The 18704-nt window shown below is 39.4% G+C and overlaps 4 protein-coding genes and 3 long non-coding RNA genes across 9 annotated transcripts; 3 read left to right on the top strand and 4 right to left on the bottom strand.

The window, feature by feature from the left end:
- Positions 1 to 1836: 1836 nt before the first annotated feature.
- Positions 1837 to 3288, top strand: LOC116924442 (receptor expression-enhancing protein 5). Its single transcript, XM_032930971.2, has 5 exons — positions 1837 to 1997; positions 2301 to 2472; positions 2542 to 2774; positions 2842 to 3010; positions 3083 to 3288. The coding sequence occupies exons 2-5, from the start codon at positions 2346 to 2348 to the stop codon at positions 3121 to 3123; spliced, it is 570 nt and encodes a 189-aa protein (XP_032786862.1). The 5' UTR covers positions 1837 to 1997; positions 2301 to 2345; the 3' UTR covers positions 3124 to 3288.
- Positions 3289 to 4097: 809 nt separating this feature from the next.
- LOC116924441 (receptor expression-enhancing protein 6) lies at positions 4098 to 5019 on the top strand. The gene is made up of 4 exons (XM_045175759.1): positions 4098 to 4234; positions 4306 to 4538; positions 4607 to 4799; positions 4869 to 5019. Exons 1-4 carry the CDS (start codon positions 4108 to 4110, stop codon positions 4907 to 4909), a joined length of 594 nt encoding a protein of 197 aa, XP_045031694.1. The 5' UTR covers positions 4098 to 4107; the 3' UTR covers positions 4910 to 5019.
- LOC123473989 lies at positions 4792 to 5852 on the bottom strand. The gene is made up of 2 exons (XR_006648587.1): positions 5129 to 5852; positions 4792 to 4991 (listed from the first exon to the last, which is right to left on the bottom strand). It is a non-coding gene; the product is annotated as an uncharacterized LOC123473989 (long non-coding RNA).
- Positions 5853 to 6261: 409 nt separating this feature from the next.
- LOC116930594 lies at positions 6262 to 7126 on the bottom strand. Of its 2 annotated transcripts, none has more exons than XR_006648591.1 (3): positions 6878 to 7126; positions 6729 to 6814; positions 6262 to 6510 (listed from the first exon to the last, which is right to left on the bottom strand). It is a non-coding gene; the product is annotated as an uncharacterized LOC116930594 (long non-coding RNA). The 2 variants fall into 2 exon arrangements; XR_006648590.1 differs by having other exon boundaries at positions 6747 to 6814.
- A 258-nt stretch (positions 7127 to 7384) lies between these two features.
- Positions 7385 to 9675, bottom strand: LOC116924447. Of its 2 annotated transcripts, XR_006648588.1 has the most exons (4): positions 9592 to 9675; positions 7821 to 9515; positions 7670 to 7746; positions 7385 to 7583 (listed from the first exon to the last, which is right to left on the bottom strand). It is a non-coding gene; the product is annotated as an uncharacterized LOC116924447 (long non-coding RNA). The 2 variants fall into 2 exon arrangements; XR_004394993.2 differs by having other exon boundaries at positions 7670 to 9515.
- A 922-nt stretch (positions 9676 to 10597) lies between these two features.
- Positions 10598 to 12993, top strand: LOC116924429. Its single transcript, XM_032930953.2, is given in 7 exon segments — positions 10598 to 11489; positions 11571 to 11829; positions 11897 to 11975; positions 12045 to 12205; positions 12270 to 12417; positions 12477 to 12803; positions 12805 to 12993. Coding segments are annotated over 7 exon segments (1737 nt in total). The 5' UTR covers positions 10598 to 10811; the 3' UTR covers positions 12890 to 12993.
- A 167-nt stretch (positions 12994 to 13160) lies between these two features.
- On the bottom strand, positions 13161 to 18016 carry LOC116924425 (calpain-D). Its single transcript, XM_032930948.2, is given in 14 exon segments — positions 13161 to 13844; positions 13907 to 13948; positions 14032 to 14427; positions 14429 to 14557; positions 15095 to 15227; positions 15296 to 15440; positions 15501 to 15635; positions 15723 to 15909; positions 15968 to 16124; positions 16188 to 16615; positions 16737 to 17043; positions 17135 to 17389; positions 17458 to 17500; positions 17628 to 18016. Coding segments are annotated over 14 exon segments (2913 nt in total). The 5' UTR covers positions 17869 to 18016; the 3' UTR covers positions 13161 to 13529.
- Between the last annotated feature and the right edge of the window lie 688 nt (positions 18017 to 18704).

The raw sequence follows: 18704 nt of genomic DNA, 5'->3' as shown, positions 1-18704 counted from the left end.
AGGGCCAATAACGTGAGAGGACAATCTATAATAATTGCAGTTAAAATTAAATCCCAATATTTTTGTTTTTAGATTTTATTTTCTATTGGTTTTATCTTTTTACTTATTTTTTTTCCCCCCTATACTTTAGCGGCCTCTAGTTACTACCGGAATATCGAAGAAGTAAGAAAAAGCCGGAGAAGTGAGCGTGCATGAAAGAAGAAGGCAAAGAAACTGTCATGCGCCGGGTCCCGCAATCCTTTAAAAGGATGGTGTCATCGACTCGCTCCGGGAATATAAATATATACAGAACACGGTATGTGTACATAAATATAGAATGCAAGTCCCTGACTCTTTTCTTTTGCTTACACATACATACGTACGTATATACTCTCTCTTGTTCGTTAGAAAGCAAACTTGTGTCGAGACTTTTGATGTCCGTTCTCGTCTTGGGTTCTCCCAAAACGAATTTGATGTTCAAAGTACGACGTGTACACAGAATGTGTTACATTCTTGGTGTTCTCTAGAAACGGCTTTCGTCTTGACCGTTGAGTATAAAGAGACTTTTATTCAATGATCGATGAAAGCCATTAAACGATGTGCCATGATATCTTAAAAAAGGGACGAAGTGCAATGATAAATTAGCCACCGACATCCGTTCACTTTCTTTTACGATATCAATATATGAGGGCCTGGAAACGGGAAAAAGCATAAAGATTGAAAAAAGAAAAACCCCTCACACACTTAATTTTCTTCAGCTGGAATTTCCATCTTTCATTTCCGGAAGTTTAGAGGCGGATAAGAAGGCTGGGGCAAAAAAGCATGGAAATCCTCTTTTAATTATTTTTTTTTTTTCCCCATGAACTCTCATCTTTTCATCTCTGAGTCCACGACTCCACATGCGTCATCCCTGTTGGAATGAAAATAGCTTGAGTGAGAGAAAAAAAAGCTTATAGAAGGCGGGGAATCCAAAGTCGTTGGCTGTTCAATAAAATTTATCGATCGACAGTTGAAATTACAGTAGTTTGTATACATACAGGAGGCAGGCCACGATCTTAAGAAGCCAAGTTTAACTGGATAAATGGGGGGGGGTTGAATTTTACTTGCTACTGCTACCACTACAGTGTGTAAATCTCACTCATAGCTTCGAAATGACAGGTCGCTGGATCAAAAAGTTTTGTAGGATTTCTTACTTGTAAGGAGCACACACCTCATTGTATCCTTTGTTCTAGACGTGTCGTGGTTTTGTGCTGAGTGGGTGCTTGGCTGGTTCGGTATGTTCCACATTCCTTTGTTATTGGCCTGGTTCAGTTTCTTAAATGGCCCCCTAGTTGAATCGACCATGAATGTTTGTGCACTGGACAGACTCGGAGATCATAAGTCATTTTATGCGGCGTACCAATGTTTCTTACTAAAGGCCAGACGTGAATCGATTGCGTCCAGATGGAGAAAATAATGTACGCGTCAACGAGCATCAACCCGTTACTGCCATACATTTCGCGGTTACACATTTAAAATCAATTACCAAGTGTAAGAATGACCTCGTTCGATTAGTTCCCATTCGACTTCCCAATCTGGGGCAATTATACCACCAACAAAGCCGAAAGAAAATGTACTGTTTTTTTTTAAAGCGTGGTGCAGCACCGAAGGCAACGCGTAATAAATGACAAGAACAAAATTTATCCTTTAACTGTTCAACACTGAAAATGTGAGAACTCTTCATGAAAGCGTCATACTTTTTATTAGGAAATGAAAAACCAAAAACATCCAGTGTGAATTCCAGAAGGACGGAGCCCTTTTGAGCTAAATTGCTAAATTTGGCACACGGTGAATGTCTCTGCCTGCCGGTAGTCGGAACCCTCCCCGGAAATAACCAACTTTTTTTTATCTTATTCAAACCAGTACTAGTTGCTCGCTTCACTGTTGGCTGGCGTTGTTACTCCTCAGTTACATCTTGCTTTTAGTTCTTTATAATAAGGAACCAGTAACGCGTCTCTACCCAACGGCTCTTCTATACCGTAAGTTATTTACACAACGAAATCGAAAACCGATCAACGTCCGTTGAACTGCAAAACAGGTTCTGCAGTAATGGAGCAGATCTGCATTTTCATTTTTCTTTTCCTAACCGAGCTTATTAAATTGAACTGCCTGACTTGTTTATTCTGCTTTCACTTTATAACTATGGTTTGACATTCAAATCTAAACTTTTAAGGCTACAAGTAGGAAGCCAAAGTTAGTGACAGTTTCATTGAGTTGCAACACAATAAGGCATCCATTTATTAGCTGATAACCAAAATACCCTATCTTCTTTTTCATTACAGTTCCCCAGTTTGTTGGAAACAAGCTAGTCAAAAGCTACCACTAACATGACACAGTTCCTTGAGCAATACCGTGCAGGTCTTGAGAAAGTGCTGTACGAGCCTGGCTTCATCAATAATTTGCTAGCCAAAGCTGAAGAACGAACAGGAGTGAAAAGACTCTATATTGCCCTTGGTACGCAGTAGTATTTTTATTATTTTTTGAACTAAGTGTATTATTCCCTAATTTTTGTCTTCTTCACAGGTATGATCGGAGTCATATCAATATATTTAACTTTTGGCTATGGTGCCCAGTTACTGTGCAACTCCATTGGTTTTGTATACCCTGCATATGCCTCAGTGAAAGCCATTGAATCTGACAAAAAAGATGATGACACAAAATGGCTTACTTATTGGACTGTCTTTGCCTTTTTTAGCATAATTGAATTCTTTTCTGATATTCTCTTGTCTTGGTTCCCCTTGTACTGGTTGGCAAAGGTATCTTACTTTCAAAGCACTGAATCCTAGTTGTTCATAAAGAATAATAATCTGAAATCTTGTTTAGTGTATCCTGCTGGTCTGGTGCTTTGCTCCTGTTTCGTGGAACGGATCCGCTTTAATCTATCATAGGATTATCAGACCTCGGTATTTAAAATACAATACGAAGTTGGACAAAGTTGTTGGTGATGCTGCAAACAATGCCGCTAAACTTCTTTCCCAAGGATTGGATATAAGTAAATCCCATGCGCTAATTAAATTAGTTAAATATTAATTCTCCTTTTACTTTTTCTTTTCTCAATTTTCAGCACACAACTTGGTCAAGAATGCAAATAGCAAGGATGAATAAGTCTTGTCATTCTTTTACTATGTTTTCTCGATTCTTAACTCTCCATTTAGGGCTCTGAAATTCCTTACAAAATTAGTCGTGCAAGATTTCCCAAATTTTTGAACGAGTCCGTTTTTGTGTCTTTTGTAAACTTGATCTTACAATACAGAAATAAGTCACTTAAAAGTTCTAATTGTTTATTTTACTGACATAGTTGTGAGTTCTAGCAATTTAATGCATCCGTTAGAATTTGATTCTTTACCCATTCTCCATCAAAGTTCAAACGGGCATTACGAAACCAGGAGACGCTTTCGAAATTTCCATGAAAGATAACATGAAAGTACAGACAAATGTACTTCAAGTCAAACCAAAAAAAACAAGAAATGTAACAATTTTCACTTCAGCACGTACACGTCATTTATATTTGAATGTGCTTCATCTTCCCGCTTCATATTTAATCGATAGTTAAGTTGAAAAGAATCGAATCAATTTGTTCAAGTACAATGCATGATTAAGAATGATGATGCATGTTAGTGTGATTGTCATCGTTAGTGGACAAATCTAGCCTCTTATTTGCACTATTGATCATGTTGCCAGGCATTTACAAACAAAGTCAAGTAACTTCCTTCCAAACTAAGGCGAAGATAATACTCTCCTACCATTCTCATTTAATCTATAGCAACATATGCGCTGATAAGTTTACTTATCGATGACGATATGGACGTTGCACCACACTAAACTGTCTTCGAGAGCTTAAACGAGCGTTGATAGTTAAGTTTTGTTTCCAGCATATTTCGTTGTTGCCTCCAGTACCTTTTACAACTGTTGACTTTTGAATAGTTAGGCTACAATTGTAAATTTCGCTGTTATTACAGTAGAAAAAAAACGTCACTTGTTACTCTGATTTTCTAAAATACATAATATACTATATATTTTTTTAATTTTAACTACGACCAATATCTGACCTGTTATATTTTCTGGATTAAGTATTCGCCAACTTCAATAATGGTCAATTTTTGGGAGCGACTCCTCCAACGCTTTCAGAAAGCTTTAAGTGAACCCGGAATAATAAACGATGTGTTGACGATGGCCGAAAGGAATACTGAGGTGGACCGGATCTATACCGCTTCAGGTAAAACCGTGAAAAACATTAAGATGTGAGACTATGACTATGTTCCTAACGGTTGTTTTTCGCACAAAAAGGCGCTATCGGCTTTCTTGCCGTCTATTTAGTTTTTGGTTTTGGTGCCCAACTAGTGTGTAACTTAATTGGATTCGTTTATCCTGCCTATGCATCGATTAAAGCAATTGAAACAAAACAAAAAGATGACGATACAAAGTGGCTTACCTACTGGGTTGTTTATGCATGTTTCGGCATTGTCGAATTCTTTTCGGATATCTTACTATCCTGGTTCCCATTTTATTGGCTAGGAAAGGTAAAATATTGTCTAAACCTATACAAACGTGGTGCAATTAATTATAACGGTATTATTTGGATCAACAGTGTACTTTCCTGGTATTCTGCTTTGCCCCAACCAGATGGAATGGGTCTACAATAATCTATCATAGCATAATCCAACCAGTTTTTTTAACTTACGAGTCAGAGATTGACCAGGTTGCTACTACATTCAGTCAGGAGGCTGATCAGGTTGCTGCAAAGTTAACCAAAGCATTAAAACCAACATTGACTGAAAGTGGTACAGAAATTTCCTGTATTCATCTTATATCCATTTTCACAATGGTTAATGCTGTTTTTGTATTAACAGTGCAGGCATTCGATGCCAGGACAAGTGACAACTATTTTTAGGGATATTCATAAGCTATTTACAGGAATTCATGGAATTTGATTGGCAGCTTCCAGTGCAATCAGCATAACTGGGAAATACCCTCTAATACACCAGTACATAGAAATGTAAAGAAATGAAAATTTTTGGCTTCTTCCAATTTCACTCATTGGAAATCTTGGTGTTCTTCTGAAAGCTTTACAGCTAAAATAGGGGCACAAACTTTTTAAGCTAAATATTACTGTTTTAGGCATTTGATCCACTTCATAGGCCTAGTTGTTTTTGGTTAGAAGTTTCCCATATGCAATAGCACTGCAGTAGATGTTCTATTTTTCAGACACATCTCTGTTATTAACCCAGCGGCTCGTAAATTCACCTTGGCTGCCACCTAAACAATATTCACGCTTTTCGCGAATGAACAATGAAGACAGAGAAACGAAAGAAAACTAGGGACGCGGTATATCGTGTACGCGTACCGTGTACCGTGTACTGGTATATCGTGGAAAACCATCGTGGAATGGCTTGCTCCGCCCTGAAAGGGGAGGGGCCTAACCAACGTTTTCCACGAAGTACGCCTAGCAGACGACTGTCGTTGGATGGTATATCGTGTACTGGCAGCGTGTACTTATATATAGTATTTGTATATAGTACTATATATACAAAACACAACGTTAATACACCGTTAATATGCTTTTATTGTATAATGTGTTATTGTTAATACATAAACCTTATTGAAGTGAATTTGTTTTTTAATCATGGAAAATATATAATAAAAATCAACGGGCTTCTTTATTACTGATTAATACATGCCACGTTTATCCCTAGACGACAAAAATATTTCAAAAATTCTAAATTTTGCCAATAGAGGGACACCTACAAACTTTTTAAAAAACTTTTTTGAAAATTAATTTTTACACACAAAAACTTAACAAAAACAAATAAATTTTAGTGCAAAACGATCGCGTTGACTAGAGCTTTCTAAATATATATAAATTTATACAAAAAGTAATTTTCTGAAAAATAAATAAAATTTATACTGGCTTTCCTAGAAAGAAATTGTCCGCTAAGTCTATACCGGGCATAACCGACTTTCTTAGAAAAACAAATTCGGTCAAAAAGAAATTTTTTTGTACACATTACACATTCATTTATATATATTTCCAAAGTTCTAGTCCACGTGAGTCTTTAGCACTAAAACTCATTAGTTTTTGTTAAGATTTTAGATGTAAAAAATTTTTTTTAGGTATTTTCGGTGTTATGGAAAATTTATTAAATTTAATTAATACATTTTAGGCCTTATGTTCGGCTACTTGGGTTTGTAAGAAATCATAAATTTTATGGTAACCCTACGTTTATGCTGAACCATGGAGCCAGGTTTTGGAATATAGGTCGTAATTTATTTGGAACAATTACATCTAAAACCTTCGAAAAACAAAAATTGCCATAACGTGCCGGCACCCATCATTTCGGCCATTATTCAGTTTTCTTGTAGTAGCCGTCGGCTACTTGATCAAGAGGCATAGTCAATAAGCATCATCTAGTTGGAAAGCAATAAGTAAAAGTACAGGTGCAGCTTTTCTATAAGTAGCATCTAGATGTGCGCGGCCATGTTGATATTTTATATCTATATAAATAAATATTGACATGTATTATTTTAGTATATATAGTTATTTTAGTATATAGTTCTATATAGTAGTTCTATATAGTAGTTCTATATAGTAGTTCTATATAGTAGTTCTATATATAGTAACTATAGTAGTTCTATATAGTAGTTCAATATATAGTACTATAAATACAATTAATTAATTAATTTTATATGACTTATGATTAGGATTAACTAACCTTTGAACTTCTACACACTGTTGACAGAGGTGGATTAGTGGCTTTGCATTTTCTATTTGGCCTGGAAGACATTGTACTTAAAACTACTAAATTAAGGTATGTTAGAAAAATAATATAGAAATAAATTATGTACACATCTATCAAATTACCTTGTATATGAAGTCAATAAACAATTCACCACACGTGTCAAGTTTGAATTTTGATTCTTTGGGCCTGTTGTCTGCTGTGTATGTATACGTATAGTGGTACACGATCGCTTTCCACGATATACCGTGGAAATCGACCTATTCCACGATAATAGGCTCCTCCCCTTTGGGGGCGGAGCAAGCCATTCCACGATCGTTTTCCACGATATACCGGTACACGGTACACGGTACGCGTACACGATATACCGCGTCCCAGAAAACTAGGGTAACTCATCGTCTGCTTTACAACTGTATGGAAAGCTTTGACTGAAGTTAACCAACAATCTCCATTCCTCAAACTGGCACTCGATTAAATAATTATTCCCGTACACTGAAACTGTCGTTGTAAAAAAAAAGTTGTTTTTATTTTAGATGCAGCCAATAGATTTTAGGATTGGTAGTGAAATAGGACTCTATTTCACCGGCTACCGATTTTGATTGTAGAGCATCAAATAGGACGAATACCACATATCAATAATAAATGTTTATTGTATTGTTTCTCGAGACTAAGGCGCGAAAGAATCCGGATAAAGTAATTCCGGACAAACAGGCAAAGCTTTAGAAATTTCAATTACAGAATAGAAAAAAAAAATTGCATGCGTACATTCGGTTACAGATAGGTATCCCATTCGCCTGTTATCTCGAACACTGGTTTCCTGTTGCACGCCATCTAGTGGTGATAGGAGAAACTATAATTATTATCGATTCTAATTTTTCTTTTAAGAGGTTTCTTATCGATTTCATCGTTTCCATTACCAATAAGCAAACAAATTTGAGACATAGACTTGTCGAGGCATGGACATTCTGGACTGGCATGGAATTTTCGATGAGTCCTGTCCTTAGAGAAAGTGCAGTATCAGCCAAAAAAAGATACAGAAACTTAAATTCTCTATGGCAGCGTATTTACAGTAATTTCCACCTGCGTGCATACTACAGGATTAAGCATGGAAAAAAGCAGTTTGAATTTGCCTGCGGCTTCGGTGAAAATATTTCCGTTTCGCAGAGAAGCGTGACTTGTTTTTTTGTTTCAAGATATTGTCCTTTGTTTTCAAAGGTATTTCTTGTTCTGAGAAAGAGTTGGATGGTTGCTGACACGTAGTCTACCGGAGACTGAAAGAAGAGTGTATCTATCTTTTTTGTTATTCGCCTTGCTTTTTTTGCAACGCAATTTTGCATATATGGCGACGATCCAAGTTACAGCATTTTTAGCCTCGCCCTTGAGTTTTTTATTTGTTTGTTTGCTTTAACACATGTTTCTGTTATGATTCTTTTACATCGAACGAATACAGGTAGCATACCCAGCAAGTAATGGCCGTTCAATCCCTAAACAGAACATGTTTTTTGTTTCATAACAAACATTGATTTACCAGCACAAAGTCATAGAGACAAAAAAACTTTTGCCTTGCAAGTTTGCTATACAAACAATTAGATGGGACCTGCAAGGATTAACTGGGACCATGTTGTGTCATTTTTTGGGGGGCACACGCAATGATTGCAGCCTTAATTTTTCCAGGTTAAGCGCCAAGGGGTAATCCAACATTTCTACATGCGATTGGCATGAAGAATCATAGTCGATATACCTTAACAACAAAGAAATATAGCCAAGAAACGATTAACATGGCTATAGCTGATAGACAGTTGATTCTCTTGAAACAACCACTGAGCTGAGCACATCATATCCCATTGCTAAAATGGGTCATCTACCTAGGGCAACATCGATTGTCTAGCGAGGATCTTGCAAAGTTGAACGTGCTGAAGGCGATTAGATTAGGCGATCTACTATTCTGTTTTGTGTGCGAAATGTGCTGGTATTATTGTTTGTCAATAATCGGCTTACTGCCCTTTCTAAAAACAACAACCACCTATACTTTGTTTAAGTAGAAAGTGGAAAACTCCAAAGGAAAACATTTGTAGCAAGTCATTTTCGTCGACGATGGTTTCGTGAGATAGTAAGATGAACCCTAAATAGGTCAACCTAAGTCAACGTCCAACACTGCAGCACATTTAGCTACAGGCGTGACCGGAATCATTGTTGCGAAAGAGTCTTATTGTAAGATTCCCCGTGCAATAGTTTTTCTTTCGCGCTGTATTGGTTGAAATAAATGTGACGTCAAGTCAAGTAATGACGTCAAATGAAAGCAAAAATGGTTGATACAGGATATGCTTCTAAAGTTAATTACGTAAACTATACGGCATAGCCGTGACGAAGGGAAACAATGACGTCAGTGTCAGTTTGCAACATGGTTTTCGGCTAAAACATTATTCCAAAATAACACAAACGGGAAAATAAAATAATTGTTGGCACGGGAATGTTCTTTTTATGTGGCGTGTTGGTACACAAGCAGCTAGAATTTCCAAAAGGGTGCATTAAAAAAATGAATAGTCACTTCCATTCTAAAGCCAGGCGTTCAGTTTAAAGGTAAAAATCTTCCCAAGATGGGCTGCGCAAGTTTACAATCGCTCTATCCCTGTTGCATGGAAACACCAAACAGACAGAGGAGTCTCGGGAGCAGTAACATCCTCAAGGACATGACGATGAAGTTGGCAAAAAACCAAGCCGGAATAAAAAAATTTTCATTTCAGGCTAACTGCGTTATTGAATCTGTTATCACAACCAGCATTACGAAATTTCCCAGTTCCGTGTATATTTTAAAGATTGTACAGCATATAATACGTACCTTATTGTTTCCAGTGCTATTCATTTCATAGCAGTAATTTTTACTTTTCGGTCGATTCAAGGAGACACACGAGAGAAAGATCCGCTAATCTCAAAAAACGAGAAGAAAAAAGTAAAGTAGCTTTAAAGTAAATCGTGACGTCCAAACCGATCACATTTTTAGATTAACTTTGCATAAAGTCACTTATACTTTGTTCTTGCTTACAAAAAATTGGTACGATTCAGTCTAACGATTAAGGCTTCGTCGAAGCGTGGGGCCAAGATTGAATTGGTGCGATGTAACGTGACGTCCGGAGATTGCACGCTTCTGCCTCGATGGCTCCTGACCTTCGACGTATAAGCATGCACATAGACCCTATTCATAGTGGACGTGCTATTTCATGGCTGGCCATTTCTGAGCATCATCCACAGACACATAGCAAACACCTAGACCAAGCATAGCTTTGCAAGGAAAAGAATAAAATAGATTCCAGAAACTGCATTGCTGTGCAATCACGCGTCTTTTTAAAAAGACACTCGTCGTAGAGGTTCAGGTATGAAAGCGGAATGTGAATATGCAGCATACAATTCAAGGCACTAGTCAATTTGTTATTTTTACATTGACATTTGAATGCCAGTAAAGAAAAGTTTGTCATAGCGAGCGGAAATGGTTTGCATCAATGCAAAGTCCTGTTGTATTTTCATTGTTCCATTACGCACGCAGCAATAGGGGTGATGCAACAAGGATATATCTCGGTTATATACGTATATATCTCGGGAATAATCTGCATATATACTGGTGCCCTTAAACCCACAAGATCTACGGAAATGCAACGCCAAACCACAACACTGTTTCTTACCTTTATAGTAGATGGATTTAACCTTGACGATGCCCATTTCGAACGAAATACCGGAGGGCGGCGTGACTTCAGACGCTCGTAGCTGCGGGCATAGTCTGCTCAAAAAATTAGAGCTAGAGGCGAAAGTGGAGAGGTGCACATGTTGATGATGAAACTCGTGCGTATGCAAGGCAAAAAGTCTTAGTCGTTGGGTAAGTTTCTCCGTTAGCACATGTGTTGGTTCGTGGCTCCTGACGGTTGCGTATATATGTTACGTCTGTAACAAGTCTACTTGTTGCGGTCTGATGATTGTGATCGGGCTCCGAACCAGTTACTACTGGATAAAATACTTGCTGAGCTCTCGCTGCTCATCAGGTTGAACGCTCATCTTGCCAAAAGGAAAATGAAGTTGCTGTTGCGTGCCATCATTGTGGCGATAACCGTTTTTGTGGGATTCACCTCGGGGGAGAATGTGACACAACAGAGATGTTGTCCTGGTAACCAGGTGTTGGACATTGAACTGCGCAAATGTGTCAATAATTTAACCGTGCACAAGACCTACCAGGAAGACTCGGGAGTAAACGATCCGCTGTTCCCATGTTCGGATGGATGGGAGACTTTCAAGGCGGATGACCTCTCTGATGCTGGTGTTATCATAGAACCTCGGTTTAATCAAACTCTTCAACAAGCTCAGTATTGTGTTCATTCCATTGTGCTTCAGGACGGACGTACAGAGGCGGTAGTGGCGTATTGCAGAGCTCCATTATTGCAAGTCAAAAAATGTTGCCCGCTTGGTCAGTCGGTCAATCGCGATTCGGTCGGAGAGTGCGTCCCGAACGATCATGTTTTCAATGCTTCTAAAATCGTCACTCCAGTTGGTTTGCCATTTAAAATCGTGGCTAATTCTTCATTGAATTGCAAACATGATTATAATATTTACGTGCCAAAACTGTTCGTTGATAACAGATTTCAGATCAACGCATCGGGCCACTTTGCCGTGAGAAAGGCCTTGTACAAAGTTTTGCGTCATTCTAGCAATTATTGCGTTGACACAGCCGTCGATGCCACGGGAAGCCAAGAGGTATAGACGTTTTATATGGTGTATTATATGTATTATACTAATGTTTATTTGACATCTACGTATACGATTCGATCTGCTAAGGATATTGCCATGATTTGCCTGCCGTGGAGAATGTACCTGTTGCGATACCTGCTCTGGGGCGTCTATTCGTACCTGCATTACATTTCGGCTTTCTTCCTTGTTTTGACGCTACTCGTTTACCTCATCTTCCCTGCACTGCGTGACAACATCCAGGGCTACTCGATGATTTGCTTCTTGATTTGCATGATTGTTGTCCAGTTGGAGTACGGAATTCTATTGTCGCTACCCCTCGAGCCACACACTTGGTGTTTTTTCCGAAGTAACCATCAAACAATTGGTTCGACAATTTCTAGATCAAATCTGAATTCTACTCTTTGCATTTCTAGCGCAAGCCAGCAATTATTTTCGGTATGCATCCTCTACCTGGATTACTGTGATGGGATTCAACATTTGGCACCAATTAAGGTAATAGAAATTATTTGTTAGTCTTTATTTTTAACTCTTGTGGATGTCAAAGACAATTATTCATTTCAGCCGAGGTCCCAGATCACTAAAGAAAAGGGACCTGTTGATTCGTTTTGCGTTATGCTCACTCTACGCTTGGGGATTACCACTGGTCTTACAACTGGTTGTGATTATCTATCGCAATAGTTTGGGACCACCTGTTCGCCTTTGTTGGTTCGGAGATCCAATCAGTAAGATTCAGTTTATCGATCATAAAATCAAGCTATTCAGCTAACACGTAGATCAATTCTGCAGTCAAACATTTGCTAAGTACACCCAATGTGGTGTTGGTGACGGCCAATTTGATATTTTTCATCCCAAGTGCGCTCAAGGTTTACGGAAGTCTCCGCTTTTTGAAAACTTCCGTTTCACAGGTGGCTTTGAACAAACTGGAAAAACAAAGGTCATTGCATTCATTCTATTACATTAAAACCTGTTAAAGTGACATTCTTGATGACACAGGATCACGACAATATTTCGTTTCTTCTTACTGATGCAGTTCTACACGATCCCCAGGATCGTTCACGAAATTGTGGATGCAGACAGTGCCTCTCCGGAGTTTCTGATGTTCAGTATTTCCCTGTACATGCTGATTGGACCGGCAATGTTCTATTTTTTCGTTTGCAAAAATGAGGTCTTTAAGATGATCACAGAATTCCTGGCGAAAGTTAAGGAATCTGCATCACAGGCCAGCACTTCCAGTAAATTATCATCGGGCACAGTCAAGTTCTGGCGTTCGCGTTCATTCGAAACTTCTTTGACTCCAGTCCCTGTAACCAACACCAACTCCTACGGCTACGGATATTGAAGCCATCAAATTCCAACAAAACGGAGAAGACAATGCGGCCTACGTTAGCGAGGAACTTAGTGCGTAAGCTTTAAAAAAAAAAATTAATAAACCGATGGCATTCAAAACATGTATCCCAAACCTGAAAGCCTGGAAATGTAAAACATAGAATACATGGCGTAAGAAAAATAATACGCGGAAGCAGCGAGACGCATCAATTAAACCTGTTATCGTCATCGAACGCTGACGTTTTTAAAACTAATATTAACATGTGGTATCGATTTATAAAGGTGCATTTGATCACGGCGAAGATGCATAGTATCCGTGGCAACGTGATCAAAGTAAATCAGTTTTTGATATTCTTGGACAATACGTATATATTTTACCAACAAAGCAAAATGGCAGCAGTTTGTGATATCGAGAGAGATCAACATGTTGATAGATTCGCAAACGCTATTGCAATTTAAAAATTTAACCTATCCGCTAAGGATGATGCGACAATACAAACACAAATGAAAATCCATAAATGTGGTTCATGAGGCAATCAGTTCGTATAAACAGACGTTTGCTTACCACTTTGTTTTTATCCATTAAAAATCAAAATTTTTGCGAACAATTATTGAATTCTTAAAAGAAAAAAAGGTGCTCAATATTATTTTGAAAGCGGGGAATGGGAAACAATTTCACTTGTGATGACTGGTTAGATATTTGAAGATTGTTTTACAGTTTCAAATTGGTCGAGGTGTGTGAAGTCCAGTAACGGTGGAGGTCAATAAAGGCTGATGGGATTCACCTGGAGGTCCCCAATCGTTGAGGCCGCCTTGAGACGAGAGCCGGTGAATGAGACGATGGGCAATAGCGAAGCCACCGCCACCTTCAAGTTGAGTTAAAACCAACAGCACTTGTCTATGCAGCGGTGGAATCGCATCTACTGTCAGTAGAGCTCCTCGAGTCGAAACGACATTGAAGCTTTCTTGGCAGTCGCAACGAACTTGTAGCCATTTATCTGCATGGCGATTTTCGACTGTAACTACTAATCCGGCCTGCCAGATTGAAAACGGCTTTTACAACATATGTATGTTAACTTGTGCTGACGTCAACTTACCCAGCCCTGAGTGAGATAATAAGCAGTCATACCCTCTCTCCCCTAGAACAAAAAACAAACAAAAACAAAACAAAAAAGTCATGAAACTTTCAATTAAAAAACTAAAACGGAAAATATATCGAAACCTCGTAGCGTTGGCCCTTGGCCATTGTGAGACTAATGAGCCCATCAGCCAAAACAAATGGCGAAGGTGTGATATGTTCGACGAGGAGTCGCTTGCTGCTGTGTAGCGCCAAGACACAAGGTGGATAATGGGTTACAGCCCCCTCAGCTGGATTTAAATTCCAATGATTGAAAGCCAAGCAGACGATGAGATACAGGCCAGGTTCCAAGAAGGCATTGGTTGCGACAAAACCCCGCAATTGCCGCCGACTATGCACCACGAGCTGGCCAACCTGAGGCGCAGCCACTGAGCCTGTGCGGTACAATGCAACGCAGAGATCCACTGGCGAACGTTGCGATTTATCTGTGTGCCGACTGCCCTCCTGGAACAAGCTCAAATCCAATTCAGTTGGCTCTACCTACGGTCACCAGGACGGCCAAAACGTGGTCTGAAAACGCGCACGGAGGCAAGAGACCGGGCAATCGTACTTCACTCCATCCAAGGCGTACCTTGCAAACGTCGATGCAGTCAAAGAAAATCAACGTATCCTGAAAAATAAATGACATGGTTTAAAAGATGAAATATTTAAAAATATACGATTGTTTGTTTCCGGAACGTGCTCGGTGCGGGAGGGGGTGGGATGGGCTAGGGGTGGAGAAGGGGGTTGGAATTCATAATAATTGGTTAGGCAATGTTGCTATAGTTCATTTGATGGGGTTTTACTGTTTAATCGATTGACGTTTTATCGACGAACATGTTTAGATTGTGAAGGGTAACCAACGGCCATTAGGCAACGGATGGGGTTCAGTCGTCTAAGCAATATCGCAAAGAACAGATCGTCAGCGAGTGGTTCAAGACACCGCCACGGGTTCACTTACGGATGGACAGCCGTGTTCTTATTTTTTGTTTTGGAAAAACGTATCTACGATAGAAGAAGGTATGTCACTTGTCCGGATTAAGAAACCCAAAAGAAAATTGTACGCGACTGCGTAAACAAGTAAAACATTCGATATCTTTCCACAGAAACGTTTTCCTTAATGTCAGGATCTTATTGTGTTACAAAAGATAAGATCAAGTTTGTTTACCTGAAATGATATCCAAAACACACCTTCCACGTCACCATGCGGCATACAAATGGCACGAAGTTCGGGATTCCAAAGTTTGGAGTCGTCGGCCCAATCTCCTCGCCAAGAAAAGTGACCCCAAGGATTACGCATCCTAAAACGCAAGCCTAACTTAAAAACAAGTAAGAAGCAAAAAAAAAAAAAGGTTGCCTAGACTGTTACCGGAGAAGGCGGGGACCACCTTTCGAGCTAAAATCGAGCACATCGAGCACGGAATATGCGTGTCTTGGTCGCAAGCCCTTCTTTTGATACTCTTCCTCGTCGATTTTCATAGTGCCGCCGCCGCATGAAGCGCCCATTAGGAAACCTATCAGGATAACGAGCTTTAATAATTACATTACTAAAAACTAAATTAAGCTGGGCGAACCTGCAGTGCGTGAGCTGAGAAGTCTGGCCCAAATTAAATCTTCATCTAGGCCTTCGGCCTCTTCGCCACTGCTTCCATTGATAGACGGCTGGAGAGAAATACTCTCACAAGGAGCTCCGGTAAGAGAAGCAAGGCCTGACGTCGAAGTGATAAAATTTGACATTACATATTAGTATTTCTTTTTTAAATTAACGCGAAAAAAAAAAAAAAAAAACAAATCACCTTCGATTGAACGACCGGATACAAGCGCTCCATAGCCACCGTGAATCTTTGCCATTGCCTTTTCAATGAGAGGCACCCATAATTGCTTTCTCTTGGCCTGCGAGTAAAGCAGATGCCCGCGTTGGTCGCAAGGCAACAAATCGTCAACCAAGACCGTTCGCCACATTCCATCTTTACACAAGCGTACCTGTAGGAACAGGGCATTAGATAACAGGCACTGTTGGATGCAATCGATTAACTAGAACCTGATAAGCGCCTTCATTGCAAACCTCTCTAGTAACCATGACATTCTGCACCAGTTCATCTCTTTCGGCTAAAACAGCTAAAGCACTCAATAACCAACAATCGCCCAGAATTCCCTGTGATATGTCGGATGGCAGAGGGGTGCGAAAAACTGCCCATCTAAAACGAAATGTCATAACCAGGAATTCTATGAATTATCATTATTTTTTTATATTTTTGTACTTGACGTGGGATGCTTCGCTGCTAACTATTTGACTTGGTCGAAGCCACTGGACTCCTTCCTGATTGCTACTATGCAAAGAACGTCCGGTAGGGAGGAATGAATCGTCAACGAATTTGTCACCGCTGGTTCGACAAAACTCGACGATGCGCTTCCATTTTAGACGTGCTTGTTCCTCTTCCGTGTGACGAAGAGAGGCGGATGGCTCACTTTCATGGCGGGAGATGGCGGCCGGGGCAGGTGGTGAAAGGGCTGTTAAGCTTCGACTTGACTGACACATTTCGCAGCTGTACGATTTAGGCTTTTTGTTATGGAATGTACAGGCGGAACATTGCCACCCTTCCTTTCTAATAGCTGGTGACGCGTTTCTAGTTGGTAAAGATATAAGCTGGTTATTAGCCATGGGTGTTCCTTCAACTTCGCTGACAACCTGTTAGCCGAATAGGAACACGATGAATGCATATTAGAAATAAGTAATGAATTGTGGTATCAAATGCAAACGTCAGTGCCATTCATAGGTAATGGTAAATTTGAATTGTTACTCAAAATACCTTTGTTTCAGTCCGAGGTGTCACAGAGGTCTTACATGCTTTGCATTTCAACGCTGAATGTGAATTAAGCAAGGTGCACTGAGGACATGACCAGGTGTCTTTTTTCTTAGGACTTTGGCCAGAGCCTTGACTTTCCATATTCTTTTTGCTATACAACTGTGAACAGCTGCATGCCGAACAAATGTTTTTGCCCACTGGATTGATTAACGTGCATTTTTTGCATGTCCAGCTAGTTTCGCGTCGATGGTTGGGAGTAGCCACCGCACCGTTCTTTTTACCGTTCATGGCAGGCGTCTCCTTGGCATGGCTGTTGGGCATAATTAATACAGTTTGTTAATTCATACAAAGAAGATGTCACCTCATACTGTTATGTTACACTAAATAAAAATAATTTGTACTTGTTGTCTGTGTTCAATTCTGGTGTCCCATAGTTAACTACAATAGGTTTTCTTGGCAAGGTTAAGGGGATATTGGGACAGCGAGGTGCCTCACAAACCTCACAGCTATTGAGATCGACAAGATTTGAAAATGTGCAACGTTTGCAGGACCATGTTGAGCTATTATTGTTTGGCTGTTGCAGAGTTTGATGTAACTCTTGACTAGCTGATGTTTCTTTTGGTTTGCTGTTCATGCACGTCATGCAGTCCTGTGCACTAAAAAATTATTCTCTGATTTATGCTCTGGTTTTAGCTAAAGTAGTGTAATTTTCATTTAAACTAACCTTGCGACATTCAGAAAGAAGCAGTGAGGACAGGTCCATTTGGCTGAGAAGAAAACAAGTGTTTTTTGTTTATTATTTTTTATTTAATATATATTTTTTTTTATTAAAGTTTTACCAGAACATAACAGTTCATTCAAAATATTTTCAAGGATCACTAAAAAAAATTTTACCTGCGGATGAAGAATGGTTGGAGTAGGACAGAGAATGTTTCAGTTGAGATTGATTTTTAGAGGTCCGATTGTTTTCCTCCAGGGGAAATTTTACTGGTGAACACATTGAACGGACGTTTCTTTCTATCGGAAAAAGCTGAGATCGTTTTGCCCCGCAATTGAAGCAACAGCTCTTTTCTGTGGGATTAACTTGTAAACATAATTCACATTTCCATTGCAAGACCGAGGCAATCGTACCCATTTAAAGTTAAAGCGATTGTAAAAAGCGATCACACAAAAACACTTTTGCAAGTCATATCGCCAGACAAGTTTGGTAACCAACAGTCAAGAGAGTCTGTCTGTCAATGACCCAATCACCCAAGAGTAGAGAGGGCAGTCTGAGACAGCCACCAGCTGATCGATCGACCTGCCCTCCGGTAGGATATTTTACTAGGTCTTTTGTTATCGCAAAGGGCGGCCAATAAGGTGTATACACTTGCTGAGTCGCCCACTTGACATGAATTCTTCATCACCACCCGACGATGCAGGAGAAGAGAAACGGAGAGAAAAATAACGAAACAGTTTGAAAAAAATTTAAAACAAATATCGCATGTTGCCTTGCGCGCGCGTTGGTTATCGAACCTGCTAGGCAGTCCAAGCGTGAATGTGATAACAACACGCGATGGTTTTTGGTGCACGCCACTATCAACAACTTTTACGTTTTTGACAGTAGCATGTTACTTACTTTTTCTGAGAACAAAACTGAATATTTCTATATGTGACGTTTAACCAAAACAGGTATCTGTATTTCCTTGCCTGTCCAATTGATTTATTTTCCCAAGTGTTGCTTTATGAACGTAGAACCAGTATAAATATATTATTTCATCAGTTATGATTCAAATTTGATCCCATGATACGTATGTCCTAAGACTAAAAGTCAATGCTTGGAAATCCCCTAAAAGTTTAACATTTCCACGATCAATAATGGGTTTGTAACAAATAAATTTTAAATGGTTTTTCGAATATTTGAAGCCATCTAGCGACAAAAGTTCAAAGTTGATGGCCAACAACGTTTTTCACCAAAGAAAGAAAAATATG

The sequence above is a fragment of the Daphnia magna genome, linkage group LG6 (genome assembly GCF_020631705.1).
Source record: "Daphnia magna isolate NIES linkage group LG6, ASM2063170v1.1, whole genome shotgun sequence".
Lineage (NCBI taxonomy): Eukaryota > Metazoa > Arthropoda > Branchiopoda > Diplostraca > Daphniidae > Daphnia > Daphnia magna.
The sequence above is the reverse complement of the archived record's forward strand: the minus strand, read 5'-3'. Positions and strand labels throughout refer to the sequence as shown.

Coding starts and splice junctions, on each gene's coding strand:
- LOC116924442 (XM_032930971.2), top strand. CDS start 2,346: ATGACACAGTTCCTTGAGCAATACCGTGCAGGTCTTGAGAAAGTGCTG. Junction 2,473..2,541: donor AAGACTCTATATTGCCCTTG/GTACGCAGTAGT, acceptor TCTTCTTCACAG/GTATGATCGGAGTCATATCA. Junction 2,775..2,841: donor CCTTGTACTGGTTGGCAAAG/GTATCTTACTTT, acceptor AATCTTGTTTAG/TGTATCCTGCTGGTCTGGTG.
- LOC116924441 (XM_045175759.1), top strand. CDS start 4,108: ATGGTCAATTTTTGGGAGCGACTCCTCCAACGCTTTCAGAAAGCTTTA. Junction 4,235..4,305: donor CCGGATCTATACCGCTTCAG/GTAAAACCGTGA, acceptor TCGCACAAAAAG/GCGCTATCGGCTTTCTTGCC. Junction 4,539..4,606: donor CATTTTATTGGCTAGGAAAG/GTAAAATATTGT, acceptor TTGGATCAACAG/TGTACTTTCCTGGTATTCTG.